At 43.2% G+C, this 27395-nt stretch overlaps 2 protein-coding genes across 22 annotated transcripts in view; one reads left to right on the plus strand and one right to left on the minus strand.

Annotated features, from left to right (window-relative positions):
• LOC310702799 (uncharacterized protein) overlaps positions 1-27395 on the plus strand; it is a 328820-nt gene that overhangs the window by 255617 nt on the left and 45808 nt on the right. For 2 of the 13 annotated variants that reach the window (XM_083494957.1, XM_083494952.1), the window contains 2 exons: positions 9467-9563; positions 15319-17011. The exons of 6 other annotated variants lie outside the window; for them this stretch is intronic. Coding sequence is in view for 3 of the 7 variants with exons in the window: in XM_083494952.1 (XP_083351078.1) it covers positions 9467-9505 (39 nt within the window). In the remaining 4 variants the exon portion in view is untranslated. Of the gene's footprint in view, positions 1-9466; positions 9564-14636; positions 17012-27395 lie in introns of those variants that run through there. 5 more of the 13 variants (XM_083494959.1, XM_083494953.1, XM_083494958.1 and 2 more) reach the window with 4 other exon arrangements.
• The window catches only part of BCL2L11 (BCL2 like 11), a 91814-nt gene that overhangs the window by 9699 nt on the left and 54720 nt on the right, over positions 1-27395 (minus strand). For 5 of the 9 annotated variants that reach the window (XM_083494852.1, XM_083494853.1, XM_083494858.1 and 2 more), the window contains 2 exons: positions 25533-25957; positions 7096-7208 (listed from right to left, as the gene is read on the minus strand). In XM_083494852.1, coding sequence (XP_083350978.1) covers positions 7096-7208; positions 25533-25957 — 538 coding nt within the window. Of the gene's footprint in view, positions 1-7095; positions 7209-25532; positions 25991-26826; positions 27390-27395 lie in introns of those variants that run through there. The other 4 variants (XM_083494857.1, XM_083494854.1, XM_083494860.1 and 1 more) reach the window with 4 other exon arrangements.

Consider the following 27395-nt stretch of genomic DNA (forward strand, 5'->3'; position numbering starts at 1 on the left):
CCAATACATGAGATCTCTGCCCCCTCCCAAAAACAACAGGGAAGATTCATGCAAATCAGACATTCATGACATTCATATGGAGTGCCTGTGGCATACGTTTACTGTATATGCATGGCAAAGAATGGAGGACCTTCTAGCTTCTCCACCATGTGAATACTGTCACCACCTGTATAAGCGTCAGAACCAGGTCAAAATCCCAACTCATTACTTCTTTAGGGGAATGGCTGGTGCAAAATGTAGCTACACACGGAAGACAGACAACTAATAGATTCACAAAGGTCAAAGATTCAGAAGACTGGTACAAGAGATCCTGAATTATTTTGGATTAATACATTTTCTGCACTCCTTTAGTCTTCTTTCCTTCAGCTACAAGAGATTTCGAATGGGTTGAAGCATGTAATTCAGCAACCCTGAAAAAGCTCAGCAGGACTGGCTAGAACTGGTCAAATCCTGCCTGAGAACTCTAAGTGTTTCTTCTTGAATTCCATAAAACACAGGAGGGATAGAAATGGCATAAATAAAAGACCCAAAGCTTCTTGAAAGAACCGAGAAGCCAGCCCCTATGATTCCAACACTATCTCAAAGACCAACCCTACAAGCTGGAAGTCTAAGGGGAAGCAGACAGAAGGACACAGGTGGACCATATTTCCAGTCTGTCTTGTGCTTGACAGAAATACAGCCACTCAAGTGCAACAAAACAACAACAACACATCTGTGTAAAGTCAAAATCAGTGGATGTTTGCAATTCTGGCTGATGGAATAAGTCCCATTGAAGACAGTGCATACAACTGCAGGGTTAGAAGCAGTTATACATTCTGCTACAGAGAATGCTAGAAAATCGAGCTTCACTTTGGCAGTAGAAAATGAGACCGCCATTTAAATTTGGTACAAGCTGAGAATAGTATTATTAGTGAAGTGAACTAAGCAGAAAAGCTGGGGCTCTGGGAGGGAGAGAAGAGTGAAACTATCCTTCAGGTTCCAGGCAGGTAAAAGAGGGAGGGAGGGTATACCGTCACAAACCTGAACTTAAGGAAACCTTGGAAGTTGCTTAACCATCCGAGATGGTTATTGCTGATCCAATTCTAGCTCAATATTAGGAAGAGGTTCCACACAGCTGTATACAAAAGTAAAATGAAAGAAAAATAGTCGCTGATGGGTAAGAAAGAAGTTCCGAAAAGAAGGCTACGGAGTTATTTTTTCTCTCAGAATGGATCCCTCAGGCCCTGTGATGGCCCTACAGAAAAGAGGAACACTTAATTTGCCTTGCTCAAGCAAGAAGTCTGTAGCCATGCAGGCAGATCAAATCAGAAGAGAAACTGCATCAAGAAAATCTAACCTCAGATCTTCCCTGTACATGGGCATGCTTGTGTGACCCAGGAGCTGCTCAGAGGCCCTCTATAACACTGTGAGGTAAGAGGTGAAAGCACGTGCAATTTTAGGCCTACAGACGACCTTGGTCAAACAAATGATGGCCTGGGAGCAGAATTTTACTCCCTTCAAGTCTTACCTGCATAAGAAAATTCAGGTCAAGGCATGTCTCAAGTCCTGGGTCCAGATTCAAGGAAGGCTTCAGTCTTTCAATATATTTAATTTGCTTTAAATTAATAGTGCAATAGGCTGAAATAGCAGCAAGTGGCAAGAAAGAAGAGCCAACATGTAGCAATGAGCATACATAGGCAGCAAGGAAAGGAATAAGAGAGTCGAGTAAGATGGCTACTACAAAAAAAAAAAAAAAATCAAAAGAACTGCTAAGCAACAAAGTAGTCTCCAATAAACCCCAATCATTTGTACGTACTTTTCCAAACCGCTGGTGCAAGGTTACTGCAAGACTGCATGTTTTCAGACTTTACAATTAGGTTAACTCCTGCCATGTCCCCATGTGCTGCTAGTCTCAGCTCATACAGACTATGCTGAATTTGCCATGGTCACTGAGGAACTTTAAAGATGTTCTCAGAGAGCCGAAGCATGCACTTAGAACCCGACTGGATTAGCTGCAATTCTCTCAAGTAAGCAGCCTCCCATGAGTTAACTTTTGGGCCTTAATCACCTCTGCATACAAGTGTCTGGACTGGCACAACAGTGGAATGAAGAAATACCCAAATCAAAACAATCTGCAAGTTCAATCCAGGGAAGCAGGTGCATAGGAAACAAAAACAGACCTTGACAGCCACTCGTTCTTTCTGAAGTCTCCTGTGAGTTTACTATTGTTATCAGTAGTAACATTTAGCAGCACATTCTACTCAAGTTTCCAGATATGAATGAGGAAACCAAAAAGCTGTCTAAAACCCAATTCATATGTAAACCAAATGACTCATCACAACAGTTCATAACGGAACACTCCTTCTGCACGTTATTTTGATGTGTGACAAATCAGGTGTGTGAAGCTTTGCCAGCTGAACAAAAAAGCTACATAGTCCAAAATAAAGGCGTGAAAAACGGGAAGGAGCTAAATATAAAACATACTAAACAGCCGGAGAAGTTTAGCCAAAACAAATAGCTAACGGGAAGCAAAACACTATTGAGGAAATATTTCTTAAGCTGAAAATTGCAGCCTGGAAAATCACTCAAATTGGTTTAACCAGTGATGCAAATAACACAGGGGCATCTGGAGGGGGAAAGTGGCAGCTGGCAGGCTAACCCTTCTTTCCTTGTCCCCTGGCAGCTTCCCCATCCCACAACCAAGCCCCAATAGTTTTTTGGGGTGGAGGATTAGGTATCTCATCTCATCCATATTTCCTTGCAAGAAAGAGCCTTGCTGGATCAAACCAAAGGCCCATTCTTGTCCAGCATCTTTTCCACACTGGCCAACCAGATGCCCATGAGAAGCCCAGATGCAGATGTTCCCCAGCAACTGGGATTTCAGAGGAATAGTGCCTCAGACACCGGAACTAGTCATAAACCATTGATAGCATTGTCCTCCATGAATTTGTCCAAGCCCCTTTTAAAACCATCCATAAAGGTAAAGGGACCCCTGACCACTAGGTCCAATCGTGGACAACTCTGGGGTTGTGGCGCTCATCTCGCTTTATTGGCCGAGGGAGCGGGCGTACAGCTTCCGGGTCATGTGGCCAGCATGACTAAGCAGCTTCTGGCGAACCAGAGCAGAGCATGGAAACGCCATTTACCTTCCCGCCGGAGCGGTACTTATTTATCTACTTGCACTTTGAGGTGCTTTCAAACTGCTAGGTTGGCAGGCGCAGGGACCGAGCAACGGGAGCTCACCCCCTCGCGGGGATTCGAACCGCCGACCTTCTGATCAGCAAGTCCTAGGCTCTGTGGTTTAACCCACAGCGCCACCCGCGTCCCCAAAACCATCCATACTGGTGGCTATATAATATTGTAGCATTGAATCCCATAGTTTAATCATGCGTTGTGTGAAGAATAACATCCTTTTGTGTCTGCCCTCATTCTCCTAACATTCGGTTTCACTGGTAGACTCCAGGTTTGACTGTTATGAGACCTGCACTCGCCTTTTTTTAATACTAAAAAGCTGCAGACATTGTCATCTTCCTCATAGCTTCACGCCGTGATCATTTTGATTGCCATTCCTGAAACTTTTTCCAGCTCTGCATTATCATTTTTGAGGTGTGGCCATCAGAATTGTTCACAGCATTTCAAATTATGGTTGTACCATAGATTTGCATAATGACATGATATTGGTAGTTTTACTTTCAACCCGTTTCCTAACGGTCTTTAACATGAAATTCACATTTTCACAGCCGCTGCATGCTGAATCAAAATCTTTGCCACGACCACAAGGTTCCCCATCAGTCACTGCCAGTTCAGATTCCCTGAGCATATTTGTGACTTTAGGAATTCTTATTTTTTTTGCTCCATTGTACATAACTTGCTTATACTGAACAGCATTTGCCATTTTTATGCCCATTCCCCTAGTTTTGCAAGTTCCTTATAGAGCTCCTTGTTGTTGTGTCCGACTCTTTGTGACCCCATGGACCAGAGCATGCCAGAGCATGTCTTCCACTGCCTCCCGCAGTTTGGTCAAAATCCTGAATAATGCAATGTCATAAAGGCACCCTGACTTTCCACCCCTAACTCCAGATAATAAATCAACTAGTCAAAAAGCACAGGCTCCAACACAGATCCCTGGAGGAACCCTCTTCTTACAGCCCTCCTCTGTGACAACTGTCCATTTATTTCCTATTCTGTTTCCTGATCTTTAACCAGTTATTGATCCGGAACATGCCCCCTCCCCCCCCCCCCCGCCACCCACACCATGCAGTCACTTCAGTTGGCAAGCACAGGAATCTAACTGAATGCTAGACTGTGAATCTTCCATATCCCCTGAGGGAGAGTAAGAAAGAGAGAGATGTGTCACTATTGATGCCACAGATCAGTTTGTGGTAATAACATGTGCACTTCCAAGTCAGGTTATTAGGTCTGCCAACACTGCCTAAAGGCAAATGAACTGCACCATTCATGAGACAGGCAGAACAAGACACAAGAAGTGCAATGGTAATGGAAAGGAGGTCACTGGACTGCACACTGGGGAATTAGCAGTTCATTACATACAGAAAAAGAAGAGGAAAAATAGATCCCAAAGTTTTATACGTTACTGAACAAATGGTTCCTTTTGCTGAAATAAAACTAACTGTAATCTCTTCACTACTGATAAAGTAAGAAGAATCAGACTACTGCAGGGATAGACATGTCTGTACATGCCCAGAAGAGAAGCACTGTGTTAAGTCCTTCCCTGTCTGCAAAGTTACAGTGTCGTCCTTCTGCTTCCAGTAACAAAGCACAGAGGACAGTTATGAAGTATCTGGCTCTCAATAGTTAAAAGCAAGCAGAATGCTGTCTTGTAGCCCAAATTCTGTGAACCGCCAAATGAAGCGCAATAAATAAATGTATTAAATAGGGTTGCCATATTTCTCAGGAAAATTGGCAAAAATGTCACTGCTGCCATGGGTTGCCATACATCCGGACATTTCACCAATTTCTGCCCAGACATTGCTTGCAGCTGCAGTATTCCAGATATGTCCGGGAAATTCTGAATGTATGGCAACCCCATATTAAAAAAATTCCACAGAATTGTGATCACTAGGCAGCTGCATTACAGTAGCAGGGAATCTACACATTTGGAGACACTACCACTCACCAAAAGCACTAGCAGCCAACAGGTAGGTAGATGCAAGGCATTGGTGCACGTGGATCAAACACATGTGGTGTCTCCTCCAAGTTTTGACTAAAAACCAAGCATACCTTTACCAAAAACTACCAAAGGGTTGCTAACTTTTCCACTTGGCCTTGCCAAGCACATTGAGACTTGGCAGTTCAAGCTTTTCCCACCATCTCCTCTCCATACCAGGAAAACACTTTACCTGCTTAATTTTCCAGTAATAAGCTGCTGGAGCAGGGCTAGCAACAGATATGCATCCTTTATTTAAAGTGAAGACTTCCTCTGGCACACTGCTCACAAAAATATAAAAGTGCACCGTAGACCACAACAGTTCAACCACCATATGGACAAAAGTATTGGGAAGAAAAGAAATAAATCAGTTCTTAAGCTCCACCTACTATTCCTTCAGACAGGAAATATATACCCTTCCCCAACTTTGAATTCCTTTGTGATTTTAAAGTGTAGAGTTGTATTCAATACAGCGCTACTGCAAACATTTTGACTGTTTTGTTTTTCTACTGTAGCCTTCTTCCACCTGGTGCCCTCCAGATGTTTTGAACTACAACTCCCATCAGCCATTCTGGCTGGAGCTAATAGAACAGGCACTGGCAAGCTCTGCCCTCCAGATGTTTTGGGGCTATAATTCCCACCATCCCTGACCATTGGTCCTGTTAGCTAGGGATCATGGGAGTTGTCGGCCAAAAACATCTGGAGGGCCAAGTTTGCCTATGCCTGTAATAGAAGTAGAGGGCACAAGGTTAGGGGAAGGCTGTTATACTAAGACACACAGCCTGTACCACTGAACTTACAGAGTTTCTGATATCAAAGCTATTGATTATCGAAGTTAACCTGTCACTGAGCTGACTGAATAGTTTCATTCCCTCCTCCTTGCACAGATACTTATAAGGTACACCAGAATATCCCAGACTTTACAACAGAGGAAAATGGCAATACATTCCCCACCCTTGTTATGTTTTGCTGTGAGCCACACTCCTGACAAAGCCCTCCAGGTCAAACTAAAGTATCTATGCGAAACACAGAAACAGTTGCCATACTTTAATAGGGGAGAAAAGCAGCAAAGGACAATTTTGACTGACATAAAGCCCCATAAATAAGTCTCTTCACCCTACCCCATCCCAGTTGCTCTGATAAAATTTGCAAGCTCCCGCAACTGCTTTTCAGTAAAACCAACCATAGTTTGCTTTTTTTTAAAGTTAGGGGTCTTCTTAAAAGGTAGCTTTATGAGATTCTTTCAATTGGTACTGAATGAAAACTGGAAAGAACACCAGTATGTGCACACAGTTCTGGCTTTCAGTAAACATCCCTCTGAATGCCACTGATAAGGAATTTCTACATTATGGTGCAATTTTTTTACTCCTAGTCACAATACGTAAACATGCAAGTACATCAAGTTGAGTAATAGGGCCTGGGCAGGGCAATCTTATACGTATGTTAAACGGGACCGGGGAGAGAAGAAGAAATGGTGCTGCTACCCCAGCAGAATGACTGCACAACCCAGTGAATGCTCAGCTCAGTGCAGGAAAACCCACAAGCAGAAAATACAAAGGCTGCAGGAGAATGACGCACCCCGTGTCCCCAGAAAGACTGCCAGCACCCACCAACCAGGGACTTTGCCACTATCAACACTCTGCTGCAAACACACACAAGGGGGCCCATGAACTCACCTCAAGCTCCTTGAATGTGGGATATATTAGACCTGAATCAATACAAATAAAGTTGATGTGCTACAGGAAGAAAAAAAAGCAAGCAGTTTATAAGTAGCTGAGTGGGTGAAGCAGGCTGCAGCTTTCTGCAAATTCGGCACATTTGGTGCAGTTTGACACCTTTATGAATAAGGAACCAACACCTTTCTTGTGTGTGCTTTCTCCTGCCAAAACTAAGAATACCTCTGTTTGGGCATACAGGGCTGCAGCAAAGAGATTAAAAAATTAAGTTACCCTTCTCGGACTGTAGGAAGCATTAAATTCATCTCCAATGCGCTGTAATTCCCGTGCAATCCATATTTCTGGCCGTATATCTTCAGGGATTGACCGTGACTGCCACCTGTAAGCTGGATCAAAGCAACATAAAAACAAATGCTTTTAAAAAATCCCAAAATATACTTTTCCCCCATCCCTCTCCCAATTTCTCACATGCATGCATCCAAAGGTTCTACATTAGTTTTCTGACTGAATTGCAAGAATGAGCATGACAGCTCTAAAGAGACCCTGAAAACTTTTCACTGAGCTAATCACGAAGAAGCATGGGATTATATTTTACATTGAAGTTACCATGGCATCAGAAGCTTCAATTCCTTGCTTACTAAATCCATGACTGCCAATGGGCCTTCTTATGCTACCTCCCCACTCAGAGATAAACAGAAACTGATGTTCTCTAAGACTTTTACATGAGCTGCATAGAACAGCAACCCCTCAAAAACATCCAGTGAAAGCGTGTAACAACACATAGATTTACAAATGAGAATCGGAATCTGATCAGAATTTCAATACTCAAGGATTATGTCCCCCAACAGAAACCATGAAGCAAAAGGTGAATCTGCCACAAGCAGTTCCAAGTATTCCCATGTCATCATGTACCATGGAAGCCCTGCCCAAAAGCACCCACAATGCACTGACTTCCCTGCCCCTTCTCATTCCTGGTAAGCACAGCAACACAGCTGTGTTGTGGCTCCACCCCACTGGGTGTGCCCCTTCTGCGCCCCTCATAAAAAGTAACAGGAGTACAACTCTCAAATGCAAGAGCAAGATTTGCTTCTGCCTCTTGGCAGGTTTATAAGGTATTCAGGAACTGGTCTTCTTGTACATCGTGCACATTGATAGTATGCTATCCTTCATAGGACAGGTACCACAAACATCCAAAAAGCATGTAAACAGAGCAGTAGAAGGGACAACCTAGTTCAAACCAAAGCAAGGATTTCTTATGTGTGCATAACCTTGCACTTTAGAAGGAAAAGACTGATCTAATTAACAAGAGAAGAGTATTCAAAATGGGAATGCATGAAGTGTGATTGCAGTACATTGCATGCCTTTCCTATTTACAATGGAAAGGGAAGTTTCAATACATCAACTAACACGGTCAAGATGTTCTTAGACTTCAACTCCCAAACATCATGGCCAATAGCGAGGGATGATGGGAGTTGAAATACAGCAATTTTTGGTGGGCACTGCTTGGTCACTGGTGCTATAAGTATTACCTCATTCTCCCCCTCCCCTGGCTCAATTTTTTGCACATGAACAAGAAGAGTCAATATTCGCCTCAAATATTAAGTGTAGTAACTGACTCATGCTTTTGTCATCAAGCATGAAGCAAAATGGAATCACTGCCCAATACCTTCACTGGCCCTTCAGTATCAAGAAGTAATTCACTTAGAGGGAACAACAGGGTCATTCAGCTTGTGTTCAGTATACAGTACTAGAAAAGCTGACAGAAAGATTACCAGACACACACAGAAAACGCTTCACTGCATAGCATATCACGGACCAGTCTATACGTGCCAACATGGGTCTGCTAGAGTTATGTAGAAGATGGGGAGGGGGCTCTCTGATTTTATGTGCCCAAGGGTGAGAGTAACAGAACTCTCCACATGACTGCCAGTTGCTTTCACACAGCCTCTCCCCCTTAGCCATTTTTCTCCCAGCCAGACCAATTTCCCACACTGAAGACAGAGTGAGAGAAAAATGGCATCCGGGGACAAAATGCAGAGACACAAGTTGTGTTTGAGGGGAGGAATTCCATACCCCATGTCTACATGCCCCTTTTGCACTTTAAATTACACACACACACGTGAGGGATTTATATGTAATTATGTTTTTGGGGGGACGCGAGTGGCGCTGTGGGTAAAACCTCAGCGCCTAGGGCTTGCCGATCGCATGGTCGGCGGTTCGAATCCCCGCATCGGGGTGAGCTCCCGTCTTTCGGTCCCAGCTCCTGCCCACCTAGCAGTTCGAAAGCACCCCTAAAGTGCAAGTAGATAAATAGGTACCGCTTTCTAGCGGGAAGGTAAACGGCGTTTCCGTGTGCTGCGCTGGTGCCGGCTCGCCAGAGCTGCTTCGTCACGCTAGCCACGTGACCCGGAAGTGTCTCCAGACAGCGCTGGCCCCCGGCCTCTTAAGTGAGATGGGCGCACAACCCTAGAGTCGGACACGACTGGCCCGTACGGGCAGGGGTACCTTTATGTTTTTGACATCCAAGGTGGCTCTTATGCCACACAGCCACTTTTCAGGTTGGACTACAGCTGTATATTTAAAATATGAACACATGCCTCTCTATAACCAAATATTAAATGGAAATATTTGAATCCTTTTTCAGCAAGGAGAATGCAATGTGCACTTCAGAACCCATGATTAACTGCCCTGAAGTGTCATAGCGCACAATGAGGAAATATTCAGTTTTCCAATTGAACAAGGTATCTTTTGTTTTTTACTTGTGCATAAGGTGGGGGGGGGGGAAATTGTTAGCTTTTTTTAAAAAGCCGCTTTAGGATCTGTGGACCCTTAGGGCCAAACTACAAGGTTTCTTTCCTTCAAAATGCAGCTTCTCGTGTATGGGTGGGCACAGACATTTATGTGAGAGATTTGGATAGCAGTCATGGTGCAGGGAGCACGGGTTAACTATAAGCCCCAAGTCAGTTCAATTTCCCAACTTAAAAATCACACACAACCCAAACGGCTGTTTGCCCTGTTACTCTCTTCCCCCCACATTAGAGCACCATCCAAACCCTGTCAACTACTCTCAGCACTCCTTTGTTTATGAAGGGAACTTGGGTATGTAATGTAATTTGGCTCGAAGTAGTATCCCTTAGCAGTGACATTACAAAGAATGATCCTTAATCAAGCAAATAGTGTGTATTCTAATGCACGTTTTACAGAAGGAAGCATTATTAATTTAAAGCAGCAGATATCAATGCTAACCATGTACAGCAAGAAATACCACATAATTTGGAGAGCAAAATGAACAGCTTTCGGCACATAAATATCAGCGCTTGAGATGACTGTATGAACATCTATCCAAGATTATTTCAATCAACACAGTACTACCACTGCAGGGGTTCTGGTGGGATTACCTTTTGAGTGCTTTTCAGTTCTATGAACCTAGCCTGACTTCCCCCACCCCCTCTTCAACATGAAATGAGAATGTAAGCAAGCATGACAGCACTTTTTACACAAAGTATTCCGCAAACTTGGCATTAAAACCATAAAGGGATCATAAGGGAATACTCATAGCTTCCAATCTCAAAACAATCAAAAGCTAGCAGAGCAGTGAAAACGTTAAGCAAATGCGCTTGGCTTCAATCTGTATGGAAAAATTACTTCAGAGCCAGACTAACATTTGCTTGGCTTACAGATGTATTGTTTTCACATTATAGTAGTGAAATACCCGATCGGTTTTCAAAACAGACTTTGCATCAGGCCCAATTTTACTCACTTGCTTAGCTGCTGAATTTCATTCAGTAAAGTCCTTGCAATACTGGGCTTACTCTGCTCCTAATCATTAAAAGACAAGTGTGGGAAGCCAACCAACAACATTGATATTGCCATAGCAAATCTTAAGAGAATTCTCCACAGATGACATGTTATAATGGTAAATAATATTTGTTCCCACACCCCATAAAATTAAACTGTTTCACTCTGATTTGATCATCACCAAGTATACCTGAGCAGGTAACTCCAAATGTGCAAATGTAGAGGGACCACAAACTAGTCACACAGTTCCTGTGGAAATCAGTGCAGTTCTCAAAGGCTTAAATGGAGAGGACATGGGTGAATCCAAGGATTTAGGCTTGTGCAATGGAACTCCTCCCACACCCTGACTCCCCAAATCTACTCCAAAGGATGGGGGGGGGGAGTTTACTACAAAAGGGTAAAAGATTAAAAAGAGAACACATACTCTTCACAACAAAAGCTCAAATTCCTACTCCAAATGGCCCAGATCCATTTCACTCCATAGCAGTACAAAGAAAAATCCCAGGAAAATCTCAAGCTACAAATGCCACTCGAGCAAATTCTGATACCCCATGTCGTATGTAACTTACACACACCCCAAATTGCCACTCAGTGCCAGCTACAACACTTTGATGCCCGAGGCAGAAAATTCAACTGGCAAAGCTGACAGGCACTAAACAGAGCCGCAAATGTGGTGAAAAGGGACATCTAACTACCCATTAGCATTTCCTGCCACAAGACCAAGCAGAACCAAATCTTATAACAAACTTGGCCAAAAATAATCTCACTCTGCTAGCGGGAAATATACAGATAGGTGCCACAGCAGCCTGACAAATAATGGACAATTTGAGACAAATTCTCCCCACCACACTCTATACTCTGTTTATGAGTAGCCAAGAGGTATGTGGGTTAGTTCATACTGATCAGATGAAGGCACCACTGCCATTTTGCACTGGAAGACATGCGGCAGCATTTCCATAGTAGTTTCTCACACAGAAAACAAGTTTCCTATGAAATAGTAATTTCTTTGTTGGAAATTGTGCACACTTGGTGTTTTATTGGTCACGCTTAGATCCACACCTTTTAGCATTTTACTCTGTGTGCCGATTTTGAAGTGATCGGTGTAGGACAGGAATGGGGAGACTGCGACCTTTCAAAAGACACTGGGGACTATAACATGGCCCTAATGATTGGCCATACTGACTGGAGCTGATGAGACTGAGTCCAACAACTTCCTTTGCAAAACTACCCAATTGTCAAGAATTATTAGAAAAATAACAATGCTTTTAAGACTTTGGCAAGAACAGTTTGTTCTTCTTAGCGAAGTTCTATATCAGAAAGAAAGGCAGAAAATTACTTCTAAACCAAACACTCAAAACTGGCAAGTCTCATTTTGCATATTACACAGAAGTCTCGACATACCAAGGTCCTCCAGGAAGAAAGATGTTCTTTTCTCCTGAAAAGCCACCTGCTTAAGACTTTCTTCATAACTTGACAAGATGTTAGTTTCACATAAGCACACAAAAGCAGAATTGTCCAACTAGCCTAAGAAATCTAAGTGTGTCATGGGACCTAAGGGACTGCATGCATATCAAAAACCTATATTGACTTCAAATGACAGGTTCTGGAAGTAAAGAAATTAATATAATGTTTCATGTGGTTAATAGTGAAATCAATCTGAGGGTTTCATAAAGAACTTTCTGTGGTACTGCAAGATCTACGATCAGTAGCATCAAGTCATTTAGCTAATGCAAAGTGGAGATACAATATCAACATTCATATTTAATATGATCCACTTGAAACACACATGGCTGAAACCATATTCAAACATTGCAGGTTCTGTTCCCTCACTATTACTATACAAAAGTTTTATATGTAATATATACAGTCACTGCTGCAGAGCAAGGATGCCCAACATGCATACTCCGCATCACTTGTCTCTTAGGACACACCATGCAAGATCTTGAGAGCCTGAGTTGTGCTTTAGACAATCTCCACTGGAGAGACTTAAAACAGTCAAACACACCAGCTTCCCAGGTACCCAATCACAGCTCTCAGTGGGTGATAACCAAGTCATATTCAGAGCAGACCCTTTGAAATCAATGGGCTTAAGATGTGCAAGTACATTTAGTTTAACAGACATACTTTGAGTAGTGACTAACACTGAATATCACCCACTGATTTCAATGGGATTGGCTCAGGAAAATCTACCCAGTCCAACACTGAGTGTCCAACATTGGCCATCAAATTTAAGTTAATTTCTAAAGGGTTTTAACTTTCATCCTTACAGATACCAGGGCATTGTGCAAAATGCATGACTAAACTCATCATAACTAGATAAAATACAGTAATAACAAATCAATCAATAAAATAGCCTGTGAAGCAGCTAAAAAAAACCCTAGAGCTAATTAATAGCATAACCAACACTTAAACTGTCTGAGTAAATAATAAAAAAAAGGTTTTCACCTGATGCTGAAAGGATTATATTGTCAAGCACCAGTTGTAATCTATGGGGAGGGTATTCAGGGTGCCACCACAGAGGAGGTTTTCTCCCTTGTTACCACATAATGTTCCTCTGCTGGCAAAGATACTCATACGACAGCATTTTACAAGCACTCATTGCTTGGCAGCAAAATGACTCAGGTGTAACTGTTCAATTCTGAAACTCTGCCAGCACAAATGAACAAGATAGGGCATCATCAGAGCCATTACACTGGTGATGCAATGATGTTACTCTCACACAGCAGCTGCACACATCATCAAAATGGTTTATAACAGGGATGCAAGAGGTTCAAAAGGGACAAATGTTTTTTCAATGATGATAGCTATCTAGCTTAGGATTTCCAAGTTCATAGGTTGGCAGTAGAGACTGATACTGAATAGGCAGAGCAGTATGCATCTAAACAGGCTTACAGGACCTTGCACCCCCAATATGGGTTCATTCCTGAATAAAATTGAGCATCTAAAAGGAAGTGCAGATGTTCTACACCCATCAGGCACTACTGACATAACATGAGAGTCTCCAATAGGGAAGTGGTAGACAGCTCATTTGTGCTCTTTGTATTAAAGAAGAGAAGTTCTATGCAGCTCAGAGTGTAGACCAAAAGATGCGGGGGGTTTTGGGGGTGTGTGTTAAAATATATACACAGTTGGCATTCACATTAAAACACAGAAAAAAGTAAAATAGGCAGTGGAGTGTTGGCTTCTTGAAAGAGAAATAAAAGACCTCAGGAAGACTTTGACGTTGTTCATGTGAATATGACAATTCATGTAGTCACATTGAAGACAGCACATAAAACATGCCATAAGCCATAAATATTAAGTAACGCATCTGAGCTCTTTATGCTTCTAGAATGAATTGCTTACTTCCTTTACCAACAGAATTATTTCCATCAGTGTTCTAGATTTATCTCAAATAGCTACTCGCAAAACAGGAAAAGTAAATATTCCTCATATTCTGATTGTTTGTATAATATTGCAATATTGCATCACAATAGCTGCAATATTTGGTTTAAAGTCCCTGTTTGGAAACAGAGAATCTCAACTTTCACTTAATCAAAAAGTGTTTAAATCATGAAATTGCTGAGAACATCCGTAAAAGACTAGAGTGCCTTTAGCAACACAGAAACTAAATATACAAATCTTCGTACCATGCCTGACTCATAGTTTCTGTGCAGTTGAGGTTGACAGCACAGTATCAATATGAAACCAGTCTATACCAAAAAACCTCATATACCATACAAAGCTGTACTATACAATGTAAACAGAATTCTGTCAAATATGTATTTTTTATCAACAAACAGATGTTTACTGCCCTATTCCAGCACAGATGTATCAAAGATGTGAATATACATTTCTTCAGAAAAAGTTGAGAAAGTTTTCCTCAATCTTTGCAGATACATATCTTTGCAGATACATAATGAATCCAAGTTAGCCCTACCCGCATTTTTAAAAAAATGTCAAAAAAAAAACTTTGCAGCATATATCCAGCTACCTTAAATTACTTACTTCTCTTCATAAATGGTGTCCAGCTCTAGAGTCACACTTTTAACAACATCCCGAGGCTTCTGGAAGCAGCCACGAACTGCTGCGGGAACTAACAACTCACATTTCTTGTTAAGTTCTAAAGGACTTTTTCTCTGCAAACGCTACTTGAAACCAACCTTAAAGCACAATAATGATAGTGTAAGGCGGCTCAAAATCACCACCACTTCAACAATATTGTTTGGGGGGAAACTATTTTCTCTTCTCCCGTTTCTTTAGGGTTCTTTTCTTAGTCTATGTGTCAAATTGAAAACTTGCTTAAATGCCAGTCGTCACTGATTTGTTAAAATCTATTCAAGCCTTCATAAATGCCCACATCTTTTTTATAGATTCTCCCACACAACTTTAACACAAGCAAGTTCTCACATCAAGGCAAGAACTTAGAATGTTAGATATCACTAGCAACAAAGCTAGTTCAACTAAGTGCTTCATTATTCTAAGCCGTATGCACCCAGAATTGCAGCAAGATTTCTAGTTTCACTACATTCGATTACAGACCAAGTCCCAGACACAACCTATTGTTTCCAGAGCTATAGAGACATATATTTCAAATAACACATCACTAAGCATATCAATCCCATCCCAAATTCACAACTAAGAAACCATTCAATTTTCTTTAGAATATGGAAGTCTTAAAATAGGTAAGAAAAACATTGCATTTTTTTTTCTTTGCAGGCTAAATATGGATGAATATTAAGGCAAGCTGAGCAAACCACTTGCAGGGAGTAACCCACTTTCCGCCTCACGCCATCTCCTCCCTGATTTTCTCCACAGAATAGCGCAGAATGAGCAAGAAATAGCAGGAGGGTTGGCTGAGAGGTCATTTAGCTGCCTGTGGAGCAAGCAAAACGTTGGCTGTTTCCAGCTGCCAGCACATGTTGGACTGGAGTCAGAAGGACCTCTAGTGAACTCCAGGAAGTGTAGCAGCAGCATCCCAGGAGTGGGAAAGGAAAACACTGCAACAACTATATTTGATGCAAGCTGCATTCCATTAAAATCAGCTGAAGTTCCTTTATTGGAACAGTGAAAAATACATTAGAGATGCTGCTGAAACTCACAATTAGTCAGTTCATATGTCAAATCTACTATGTTCAAACCTCCTATATAGCAATATCTGACTTTGATCCAACATACAAAATATTAAAGTAATTCCAACCAAGATTATGAGTTATATTGTTTTCTGCACTGCAAAGTCTGCATGTGTGGGATGGATGGGGTGGGTGTCCTAGTAAGCTTACAATAATGCAAGGTAGCTCGAGGAAGCTTTAACCTTTAAAATAAACTTAATGGTAAAAGCTACAATGCTCATGCAATGTTGTTTCCAGTACAAAAGATATTAATTATGGGGTGTTTTTTTCAAAGTCAGTAATGCTCAGTGTAGACCCACTGAAAATAGCGCACTGAAGCTAGTAATGACTATTCATTTCAAAGGGTCTACTCAGAGCATGAGTAATGCTGGCTGCAATCCAATTGCTGCCCCCATGTCAAGGGTTATTTCCAGCCCCATCTTGAAAGCACACAGCAGGAGCAGGAGCACTTCCTTAGCCTCTTAAAGGCCTTTACCTTTAAGAAGAGTTTTAAAATATACTGTAAAGGGGAGGAAAGACTAAAGCACCTTTGGACAATATCATGCTACAAGTTTAAATCTGAAGACAATAGGGATGGTATTCAACTATGTTTTACTCAGGCTGAAATTAATGAGCCTAATTTAGTAATGCTCATTCATTTCAATAGGCCTACTCTAGAGTAAAATTAGTTGACCAGCACCCAAGATTTCAAAGGAGTAACAGAATGTGTAACTCATGCAAGCAAATTACGACACTGTCGATTCACCCACTATTTATTTAAATTAATTTTTATATAAAAATAAACACCCAGTAGAAAAAATTATATGTACGAACACCCGCATGTACATGCTGCAGACAAAAAGAAACCAAACAGCTTGCTTATACAATATGAATGCCCATCATTAGATTTTTTTGAAGAGCCTTCTTGGTGGCTGCTCCCAGACTTCAGAAATCTCTTCCTAGAGATGTTAAGACTGGTTCCCTCCTTGTTGTCTTTCCACCGGCACATGAAGACCTTTTTATTCCAACAGACCTTTAGGGAATGACTGTTTTTAAAGAAAGGTCTGGTGCTGTGATGTTCATATTGTTGTCAATATTCTTATTTTTATAAGATTTGTTTTTATATTGTTTGAATATTATTAGTGATGAAATGCTTTAAAATGATTGTATTTTCTGTTTATCACTTTTCTATTTTATCTGTGTTTTGTATTTTTATTTGTAAGACACCATGAATCCCAATCCAGGACAAAAGCAGGATAAAATTTTATTTGTTTGTTATAATAAAAAAAACACTACCTAAAGGGCTGTCCATGCTGCTGTAGTCATTTATACCTTGCTTCTCACTAAAGTGATACACCTGTGTCTAGCCTGTTTGACTTAAGGTTGAAGGTAGAGAGTAGCTCACATAACTATGCCTCCACACAAAGAAGAAATTGCTCCAGAGAAAAAAAACAGGCACTGAGAACAATGAAACCAAGTCTATAACTGATATGAAGAAGCATGCACACTGGCAATCTACACTGGCAATCTGATGTGGTCTAAACAAAAGGATCATCACATCAAGGACAAATAAAATAGAATTTAGGATACAACAAGAGCAGTATCATAGTGAAAGTTGTATGTTGGGTTTGAGTTACCTTCTCATGGATTCTAATCTAAATAAATTACATTTCTGAAGATACCACCCAAATGTAATTCAGATATTAGAAGCCTGAAGTATGTTATCCGAAAAGAAAAGAAACAGAAAACAAACAAAACAAACAAACAAACAAACATCTCTTCCCCTGGTGACATGTGGACACCAGGTGTGCACCTTCCTTCTTCAAATGTTACACCAGAACTCCAAAAAGAGGATGCATGAGTCACTCATACTTCTGCCCTCCCTAAAAGGTATTAATCTCAGAATCCACTCAGTTATGACACAGAACTTATACCCTAAAATGTAGTAGCTACACCAGGCACCCCCAAAATTGGCCCTCCAGATGTTTTGGTACTACAATTCCCATCATCCCTGACTACTGGTCCTGTTAGCTAGGGATGATGTGAGTTGTAGTCCCAAAACATCTGGAGGGCTGAGTTTGGGGATGCCTGATCTACACAATCAAGGCCTTAGCTGCTGTGGTTCCAGAGAACTTCAACTATATAATGGGTTGAATCCAGAGTTGCCAAGAGCAGAACTCCACTAATTGGACTCTTCGATAGGCAGAACAGGAGAGATGACTCTCAACAATTTCTCCTTCCTCTTGTAGCCCCCCCCCCAAATTGTAGCCATCTGGGGTACCATCCAGACCAGTGTGGGAGACCACTGAGGGCAAGTGGATATAGCTGAAAATCACCTGCCATCACCACTTCATCCTTTGGGAAGCCTGCTGGAATAGAATGAATTTCAGAAATGAAATGAGCCCTTCTGTTCACAGAATAGCAGCTCTCAATCTGTACTAAGCTGTGCTCGAAAGAATCTTTAGTTGACTTAGTTTTAAGTCAATTTCTAGGAGGATGAGATTATGTTTGGAATGGTGTCCATTTCATGACTTTCTAAAAGAATTAAAGAGCAAGATTTTTTCCTTTCTCAAACACAAAGGAAATGCTATATATGGGAGTATAATTTAGGATAAACAACAACATCTCACAGCAATCTAAAGATCTTTGAAGATTGCAAATTCTGTCCAAACCAAGCATTCTCTTCTGGTGAGCTTGTGAAACTTGCAATAATCTAGAAAGAAAGAAAGAAAGAAAGAAAGAAAGAAAGAAAGAAAGAAAGAAAGAAAGAAAGAAAGCTAAAAGGGCCTTAGAGGGCATTTTACTATTTGTTTTAACCCATTTTTTATTCCACCCGTCACCCTTTTTTAATTTCAGGGCAATGTAACTAATACCAAAAAAACAGTGAATAAGATCCATAAAAATGCTTTGCGCATTTGTAACCACTGTGTACATAATTTGTACTGCAATGGCCTATATCTAAGTTTACTGTTCAAACAGAATGTTTAACATGCAGTTTTGTCTCCTTTTCACAAATACTATACTTTTTAAAATTGACATATAAACAAATTGACTTCTACTGAAAACAAGTAAAACTTAAAATCAACTTTCACCTGGAATATGAAGAAAGGGAAGTGGTTACATAAACTGCACAACACAGAAATTTCCCCTCCCCTTCATCACTGTAAACTGAGATGTAAACTTTGCCTGAAGCTACAAAAAGAAAAACCTTCACAAGCTAGTAGTGAAGAGAAGAAACCATATACAAAGTGAAATCTCTGCTATGCATACGGTCATCATAAAAGGCCATAGGATTAAGCTTCAGAACCCAGATTTCTTGCCGTAGCAGGTGTGCTGCTAGCTTGCCTAGTGAATTCTGAATGTTTCATTCTGCATGATTTGTCATGCATACATGGCAAACAACAAACAACAGGAGCAACCCTTATTGTCAAAGCAGTACTTACTTACAAAAAGATATCTAGCTGCAGACAGGAAAAATCTGAGAATAACCAAAATGTGCACTACCTCCATCTGAAATGAAGGTCTGTCACACTACACTTTCAAGGCCACCTGCTTTCCCACTTTATAAAACAAAATTTGGATACCTGAAGCCACCAAGTCATGGCCAGTTTGCACATCTTAGCTACAGATCACATATTGCTAAGAAACTGGTAAGTGACTCTGCCACACCTTCACAAACACATACAAATGGTTCAGCTAGCAGCTCACATTCATGCCCACAGCAAGAAGGAAAAAGGAAGGTAAGGTGGCGGGGAGACAAATGTATGACTTGCAGCATGATATAAGGTTCCAGATGGATAGACCTTATAGAAGTTGCAGAAGCAAGGTAGATCTAGCAACTCCAAGCACACTCACCACAGGCAGTTGGGATCATAGCCTTTTGACGTGCATAGGACAGTGTTTCCCAACCACTGTTCCGCGGCACACTAGTGTGCCGCGAGATGTTGCCTGGTGTGCCGCGGGAAAAATTAAAAAAATCGAAAGATTTTTTTTTTAAAGTCAAATTTTTGATTGGGGCGCCGTCACTAGATGACCCCTGGGGTTCCCTCCCTCCCTCCCGCTCTGCGCCTCCCTCCTCCTCCTCCTCCTCCTCCTCCGGGGAGGCCCTTCCTGGCTCTCGGCCAAGGCTTGGCGGCTGCCACTCACTCGCTCGCCCACCCGTCCCTCCATCCCTGCACCCGGCCTCTCCCCCTCCGTCCCCGGCGCGGGGGCTGCCGGGATCCGTAGTCCCCTCGCCCTTGGGCTCCGCGCCCGCGCGGGGTGCGCAGACTACGTTTCCCAGCGTGGCCTGGCGGGCCGGGCGTTTTGTTTGAAGCACTCTTCTCCCGGCCATGGAATGAGTGCAGTGGCGGCGGCCGGGCGGGCAGGGGCTCTTCCGCGCAGACCCCGCGCAGCCTGCCTGCGCCCCCGCGGAGATCGGGCGGCAGGATGGAGCCCGGGGATCCCCGCGGAGGCGGAGCGGCGGAGGCTGCCCCCCAGGTAGGGCTGCGTCGGGGGGGGGGGTATTTTTGCAATGCTGCATCCGCTCCGGAGGGGACGCATCGGACCGCGGGGAGACCCCTTGGCGGGCGTGCAAGGCAATGCATGCGTGCAGGCGTTGCATGGAGTGCAGTGCAATGCAATGGCAACGCGGCGCCCTGCATGCATGCATGCAACTTCCACTGGCGCTCCGGACTTGGCAGGTGAGGGGGGTCCCCAGTGGGCGGCAGAGAGAGCCGGGAGGGCGAAGGGGAGCCGGGGGGAGCAGCGCTGCTCCCCAAGCCGAGCCCGGGGGGAAACTTCGGCGTCGTTGCGCCGGGTGTTGGAAGCGGAGGCTGGTGGGGGCCCCTCACCTGCAAAACCTGGTCGCCTCTCATATATTTTGTGCATTGCATTCATCGCCCGCTTTCTCCTCCAAGGAGCTCCCGGGGGCGCGCGTGGTTCTCCCCGTGTTATCCTCGCAACAACAGCCCTGCGAGGTGGGTCAGGCGAGTGGCCCAAGGGAGCACCCAGGGATTGTCCTGGCCAGGTGGGGTGATTTGAACCCTGCTCTCTGCCCGGTCTTCGTCCTCATTTAGCCCCCACATGTGCATGACTGTGCATGACTGAGGTTTCCCCCCCTCGTCTTGGCTATGGTGTGAGTCTGTGCTGTTAATTAATGGGGTTCTGCCTTCGGAGAAGATGAGCCAGCCCTCAAGGAGGTGATTATGTAATTTGCTAGCAATTCATGTCCCTCCCGGCGTGACGCTGCGCGCTGACGTCACGGGGCTGTAATGGTGGTGTGCCTCAAGATTTTTTTCATGAAACAAGTGTGCCTTTGCCCAAAAAAGGTTGGGAAACACTGGCATAGGAGACTGGGCATATTCTTGCCTCCTACTCTATTCTAAGTACAGTGGTACCTCGGGTTAAGAACTTAATTCGTTCTGGAGGTCTGTTCTTAACCTGAAACTGTTATTAACCTGAAGCACCACTTTAGCTAATGGGCCTCCCACTGCCGCTGCGCCGCCGGAGCACAATTTCTGTTCTCATCCTGAAGCAAAGTTCTTAACCCAAGGTACTATTTCTGGGTTAGTGGAGTCTGTAACCTGAAGCGTATATATCCTGAAGCGTATATAACCCGAGGTACCACTGTACATGTGAAGGAGGCAGAAGCGGCACCAAAGAAGAACTTAATCTCCCTTGGTAGTCTTCACTTACCAATGAAGAGCTGTGCTAATGCATCAGAACAATAGCAGCAGCAGCATAACTCTATTGCTTGCAAAAAGGAATGCAGGAACTATAAACTCTTTTGCTCAGGACAAGATTCAAGCAGCAATCCCATTTATACTAGCAGAGGTATACATTCCATTGGCTCCTTAGGTCTGTGCAACATGTGCAGGATTGTGCTACAATACCACTGATACATAAGCTGAACACATCTGTGTAGTGATCAAATATCAGCCAAGTCACCAGGAATACCAGGTGGCATCTCTGGGTAGCTGCTCCAGGACTCTGGAATTCTTTTCCTTCAGGAGGCTGTTAAATCCTCCTGTCCATCTGCCACAAAAATGTTCAGACTTTTGGGCTGGGTTGCCATTTAGGAGGAGAGGTTAAGCAGGTAATCCATATATTATAAAACTAATGTTTTGACATTTTCATCACTTGTAGTCACATTCCCTGGTTCCTCAATATATATAGAAATAAAATATAAATAAATAAGAAGTCCAGAGTAGCACCCATTTCTGGTAAAACTGTTTACTTAAACAATAATGCCATCTACCCTCCCAATGTTCCAAGCAAGGTGGGCTCCCTCTCCTCAAATTGCCACTGCTGGGCTACTCAGGAACCACACTGCCCTGAAAGGAGGAGAGATCTAGCTTTCAAAAAAGTTCTCCATAACAGCATCGCTTTGCTGTTCTATTGTATAGTTTTAGTTGATGCTTTTTGCTTTCATGCTTTTATGTAAAAATGTTTTGTGAAGTTCGGATGAAAGACAGTATATAAATTCCTTAAAATAAACACCAGAGATATGCTGCTAGAAGCAATGTTTATTTACATGCTTGCCTTCCAATAGTGTACAAAGTCCCTTTTCACATTTTAACTTCATTCTTTCCTAGGCTTACCACCTCTCCCCACCCAACCCTGCAGCTTCTCTGTACAGTATTTAAACAGCTACGGATGGAGATTAAACAAGTCAGCTCTCCCCCATCACTTGATCTCCAAACTAGGGAAAGAAGCATTGTTCCTCTGTTGAATTTCTACCATCATACAACTGTAAAAAGGCAACAAAGCCTCTTATGTTGTGCAGAAATGGTAACAACTATTCTGTACCGTACAGCAGCAATTTTATAAAACAAGTTACAAGCAGATTGCACACAAATTCTGCTTTATCGTAGAACTGGACTTCAAGGATCACATAGTCCAATCCCCTACAATGCAAGTATCTCAACTAAAACCTCCACGACAGATGACCATGCAACCTCTGCTTAAAAACCTCCAATGAAGGAGAATCCACCACCTTTATTAATGTCACCCCCTTATCACCTAATCAATAGGCTGCATAGGTATTTTCCCAAGTGTGTTGAATGCTCTACGTTTCCAGCTAAGCCGGAAAATTAAGCTCCAATACGTTTTAAAATATCAAAGCAGTAAGAGGCTATAGCAAACAAGGGATTTTTCTCCCTTCTAGATTCTGATTGGTGGAAGTTTCAGGAAGTGCCTTCAGTTTCCATGGTAAAAATGGGAAGATAAACATGCCTGCAATATTGAGCTAAACCATTTTAAAAGGTACATACGCACTTGGCAGTATACTAACTTAAGAGCATGTCTGTGCTTCAAGCTTTTGATAATCACTGGTTCAATGATGTACAACACAAAATTAGACCACAAAAAGTATCATTAAAAAGGAGCATTTGTTTCTCCCCCCTCCCAAGCTACCTCAGCACTCGAAGAAGAAACCCACCATGCTTAAGCATATTGCACAGGATGGACTTAACAGCTTCTGCGGCCCCCTGCCCCTTCCCTCATCTAAGTCAGACAGACATGGGTAACTGGGGGCCTGCCAGATGCTGCTGCACTCCAACTCCCATCATCCCAGACCATTTGGTCATGCTGAAGACCCTCCAACTGGAGGGTCACCCATCCTTGCTTTAAGTGATCTGTACATCCCACTGGGAGAATTTGCACATTTAACACAAAACCGTGAGGATAAGCTATTGTATGCTGCAAGGACAGCAGTTTTTTTACTTCCATTGTAGGTTAACCAGCTAGCATTACATCTGAACCCTAAACTGATGTTAATTTCAACCATAATTGAAAGGGGCATCAAAGGTAACCTAGCCCAACTCCCTGTCATTGCAATAAGTTCATACCACAGTATCTGAAATGGATGGTTTGAATTTGGCTTGTTCCAGCAAACCATAGTTAATATTAACCAGTTTTTCAGGTTTAGGTGACATGGCAAGCCAGCCTGCGGTTCATCTCAAATGGAAATGAAAGCTTCCAAACTCCTCTTCACAGTTGTGTCAGAGGGGGGAGGGGGACCACAAAGGCTTGAAACTCACCTAGGCTTGTTCAAGGAACACTAAACAACGTCTAAACATTACATCTGAAGCAGCCCATCATCAGTGTGAGGGTTCAAGTTTGTTTCATAGTGAACACTGCAGTCTCTTAAGACTTGGTTAGACATGGGGCTGCCAATACCAATCGCCTGCACTTTTCAGTATTCACTTATTCCAAATCTTGCAATTTACAGGTAATCTAACCTTTTGAACACCTGAAAACCAGATATGGAGTGAGAAGCCAATTCCAGTCACTGCATAGCTGGCACCAGCAATTGGCCAGAACAGGTCCCAGTGGCCCCTCACTGGTCCAAGCCATTTGCATCACCATTCATGGCCCTCTCCCAGATGCTTTTCAGCAGTGAGTAGTAGTGCTGCCTTTGAACAGGAGCAAACTTGGCTCCCATCCATGGTGACTGTCCATCATTTTAAGTCATGCAAAATGCAACGCCCTGGCACATAGGTTTATGGCATTATAATTTCACAGATCTGTAATCCACATGGGACACCAAAAGATTCCACTGATCTATAGGCGGAGGAATTGCATTTCGGACAAGTTAACATGGCAGATGGCCACCATGGATGGAAGCTGGTGTAGCTTCCAGTCAAGAGTGCCACTGCTTGTGTATTCCTGAAAAATGTCTAGTGCCTTGTGGAGGGTGATGACTGACATGCAGATGCTACCTTCCTGCACTTCTAAGCAATGGCTGAAAAAAGCATAGGCAGCAGGTTAGATGTTTTGATGGCAATCTTCAACTTAGGACCAAGTTACATAGAACACTAAGCATGTCATTTTCAGTTTTCTGCATGTTTTTAAAACAGTGACTAAGAGGTGCGGGTGGAGGGGCGGGGGCTGATGAGGATATGCTGGAGGGAGCATTTCCACCACTACTGCAGTCCAGTGAAAGTCTCCCCACCCCACTACTATTTGCTCCAGTAAAAAAGTTTCCATTAGCGTCAATGAAAGCGTCACTTCCAGGATCAATACTAAGCAGACAGGAGCAACACTCATCGGGACTGTGCCAGAGGAAACTGTTCAACCCCCTTCCAGCACACCACAGTGCCAATCCTGATCACCCCTACTCCATAGTTGTTTAGTATTGTAAAAACATTCATGTTACAAGTGGCACATTTAGCGTCATGTGCAGCTTGGCCCTTACTTCTTCCAGAGTAGCCTCACTGCAATTACAGGACTACTCTAAAAGGGTGTAAGGATCATAGTGCCGCTTAATATACAGTAACTTCCTGATTTACTGGAAAATATCCCAGAAAAGCAGTTTCTTTTTGACTTCTTGGCGTACTATTCCTATTGCATATACAGGGTGTGTGTAATCCCTAGCATTTATTTAACACTTCAGAGTACTCCAAACATTTTACATACAATTGCCTCAGTAAATTTGTCAAACCACACTGTTATATTATCCCTATACCACAGATAGCATGTCTCTCAGTCCCAGCTACTGGAGAGCACAAGTGGAGAGACTGCTATTTCATCTGTCCTGATTCTGGGCTTCAACAGGCATTTGGTTGGCCACTATGGGTAACAGCATGCCAGATAGGCAACTGGTCTGACCCAGCATGGCTATTCTTGTGTGCTTATGTAATTTGCAAAAGACTACCTAGTGAGTTCATGGCAAATGAAAGATCTGAGCTAGTGAACCTCATGGCTCACAGTTCAGTCTCTCAACCACTACACTGCACTAACTGACCCCCTTTCAGAGTTCATATAAGGCCAAACACACACACAAAAATGCAAGCTTCACTGGCAGGCTGAATTCAGAACACAAGTGGAAATGTTTCTTACCATGGTCTAGCTTACCCATTGCGCTTAGATAATGACTGAAGGCTTGACACGGGGGACTCGGAGTCTGTGTGGCCTTGTCGCAACTCATAGGTGCAGGACTCCTGTCGGTGTCAAAAGAGAAATACCCACTGGAGGATCTGGACAGCAGTGGGGATCTTCTTACAAATATGAACAACGGGGATCTGGTAGCAAACGGACTGGGGCTGGAGGGTGGTGCCAGTGGTCCCTGAGGGCTACTGGGTGATGAAGTGTCCCGCTCGCCCGAATGATTACCTTGGTACACAGTTTGTAAGGAGGTAGGGGCCCCAGGCCGAAGATGCTGAGCTGGCCTTTCAGCAGGCTGCAATTGTCCACCCTCTCTACCGCACTCAGAAGTTAAATCAGAAGATTGTTTTGCCATTGGGCCTTTTATTTGTGTTCTCCCCCTGGAAAATAAGAGGAGAAAAAGAGAAAGGCAACTGAAATTACACATAATGTTCACCCAAGACTAGGTTAATAGTGGTGGAATTGCAGTGCAGTCATTAAGAAATACAATACAAATACAAACCACTGTGTGTTTTCCATCCCCTTTTCATGTACAAATTAACCAGCATGCCAGAATTAAAAATAAAAGTGAGCACTGTTGAAGATGTCAACCTGTATTATCCAGTCCAACATCATTCACAAAAAAAGCTTCTCCTGGTGAAAAGAAAAACAAGTACAACAAAAGTTTGAAGACAAAACTTGCTAGCCAGCTGAGCAAGCATTCCAAGTTTGATTGTGGGGGAGGGGGGAGGTGGTTCAACTGGCTAAGAAAAGAAAGAAAAAGGAATATTAACTTGGATCACCAATCCTCTCCAAGTCATTAGACAGGAGGATCAGATACAGTGTTGAAATGTTAAGTGAGCAGTCGATGCCGTGATTGTGCAGGACAGGGAAGTCGGCCAGGCTCTCTCTCCATTGTTCTACTGAATATGCTGATCACAGCAAGTCTGGAAGGTTTGGCAAGAGCAATCAGTTGTAAAAGTGCGTCACAACAATAGCGTTTGTACACTGCAAAGTGCTCCTCCGTTCACTCCTCCCCTCCCCTCATCCTTTCTACGGCTGGTTCGCCACCACCAAATCCTTCTCTCTGCTATAGGGCTAAGAAAAAGACGCAAGGAAACGTTTCACTTCGAAACCTTTCGAGACGCCACGGCGACTCTTATTTACATTTTGTTTCGGTCGATGGCAAAAGGGAACATCAAGAAACGAACCGCAGTCGGTCACTCCGGCAGGGAGACAAGAGGAGACACCACCACCCGCTCCAACTCACCTTTATTTACTTTCTTTCCAAAATGTCTAGCGTGACTTGACTAAGCGCTCCATCGTTGCCCGATTGAGACGCAACCAACAACAGGTTGAAGAAAAATGTCAATTTAAAGACACGCATACAAAAAGTTGGAAAAACCATCACAAGCACGGAACAAAAAAGTGGGGAGTAGTGGGGAAAATAGCCATGCAAAGGCAAAGCCAGGGAAGGAGCTTTGGGGGGAGGGGAGCAGGAGAGAGGGAGGTGGGGGCAACACCCGCGCTGTGACTTGAAAATAAATTCAACTGCAAGCTCAAGTCGCTTCTCCGCGGTCTGAAGAGAGCTCGCTGGGAACCGACACCGGGCGGCAGCCCGACCGGGAACGTGGAGGACAAATCCCTTCCCGCTATGAAACCCAACAAAGGGAGAGCGAGCTCAAGGCAGGAGAATAACAGACCCAGAGACGGGCACACACACAAAGGGGGAGGGGATAAGAAGAAGGGGTGGAGACACAGGCACGCACACCGAGAGACCCCGGCCCACAAGCCCATCCCACACACTCGCACTCGCAAACGAACCCATCCCCCGGCCGC

This window comes from Podarcis liolepis (genome assembly GCF_965112155.1).
Source record: "Podarcis liolepis genome assembly, chromosome: 3".
NCBI classification, from domain to species: Eukaryota; Metazoa; Chordata; class Lepidosauria; order Squamata; family Lacertidae; genus Podarcis; species Podarcis liolepis.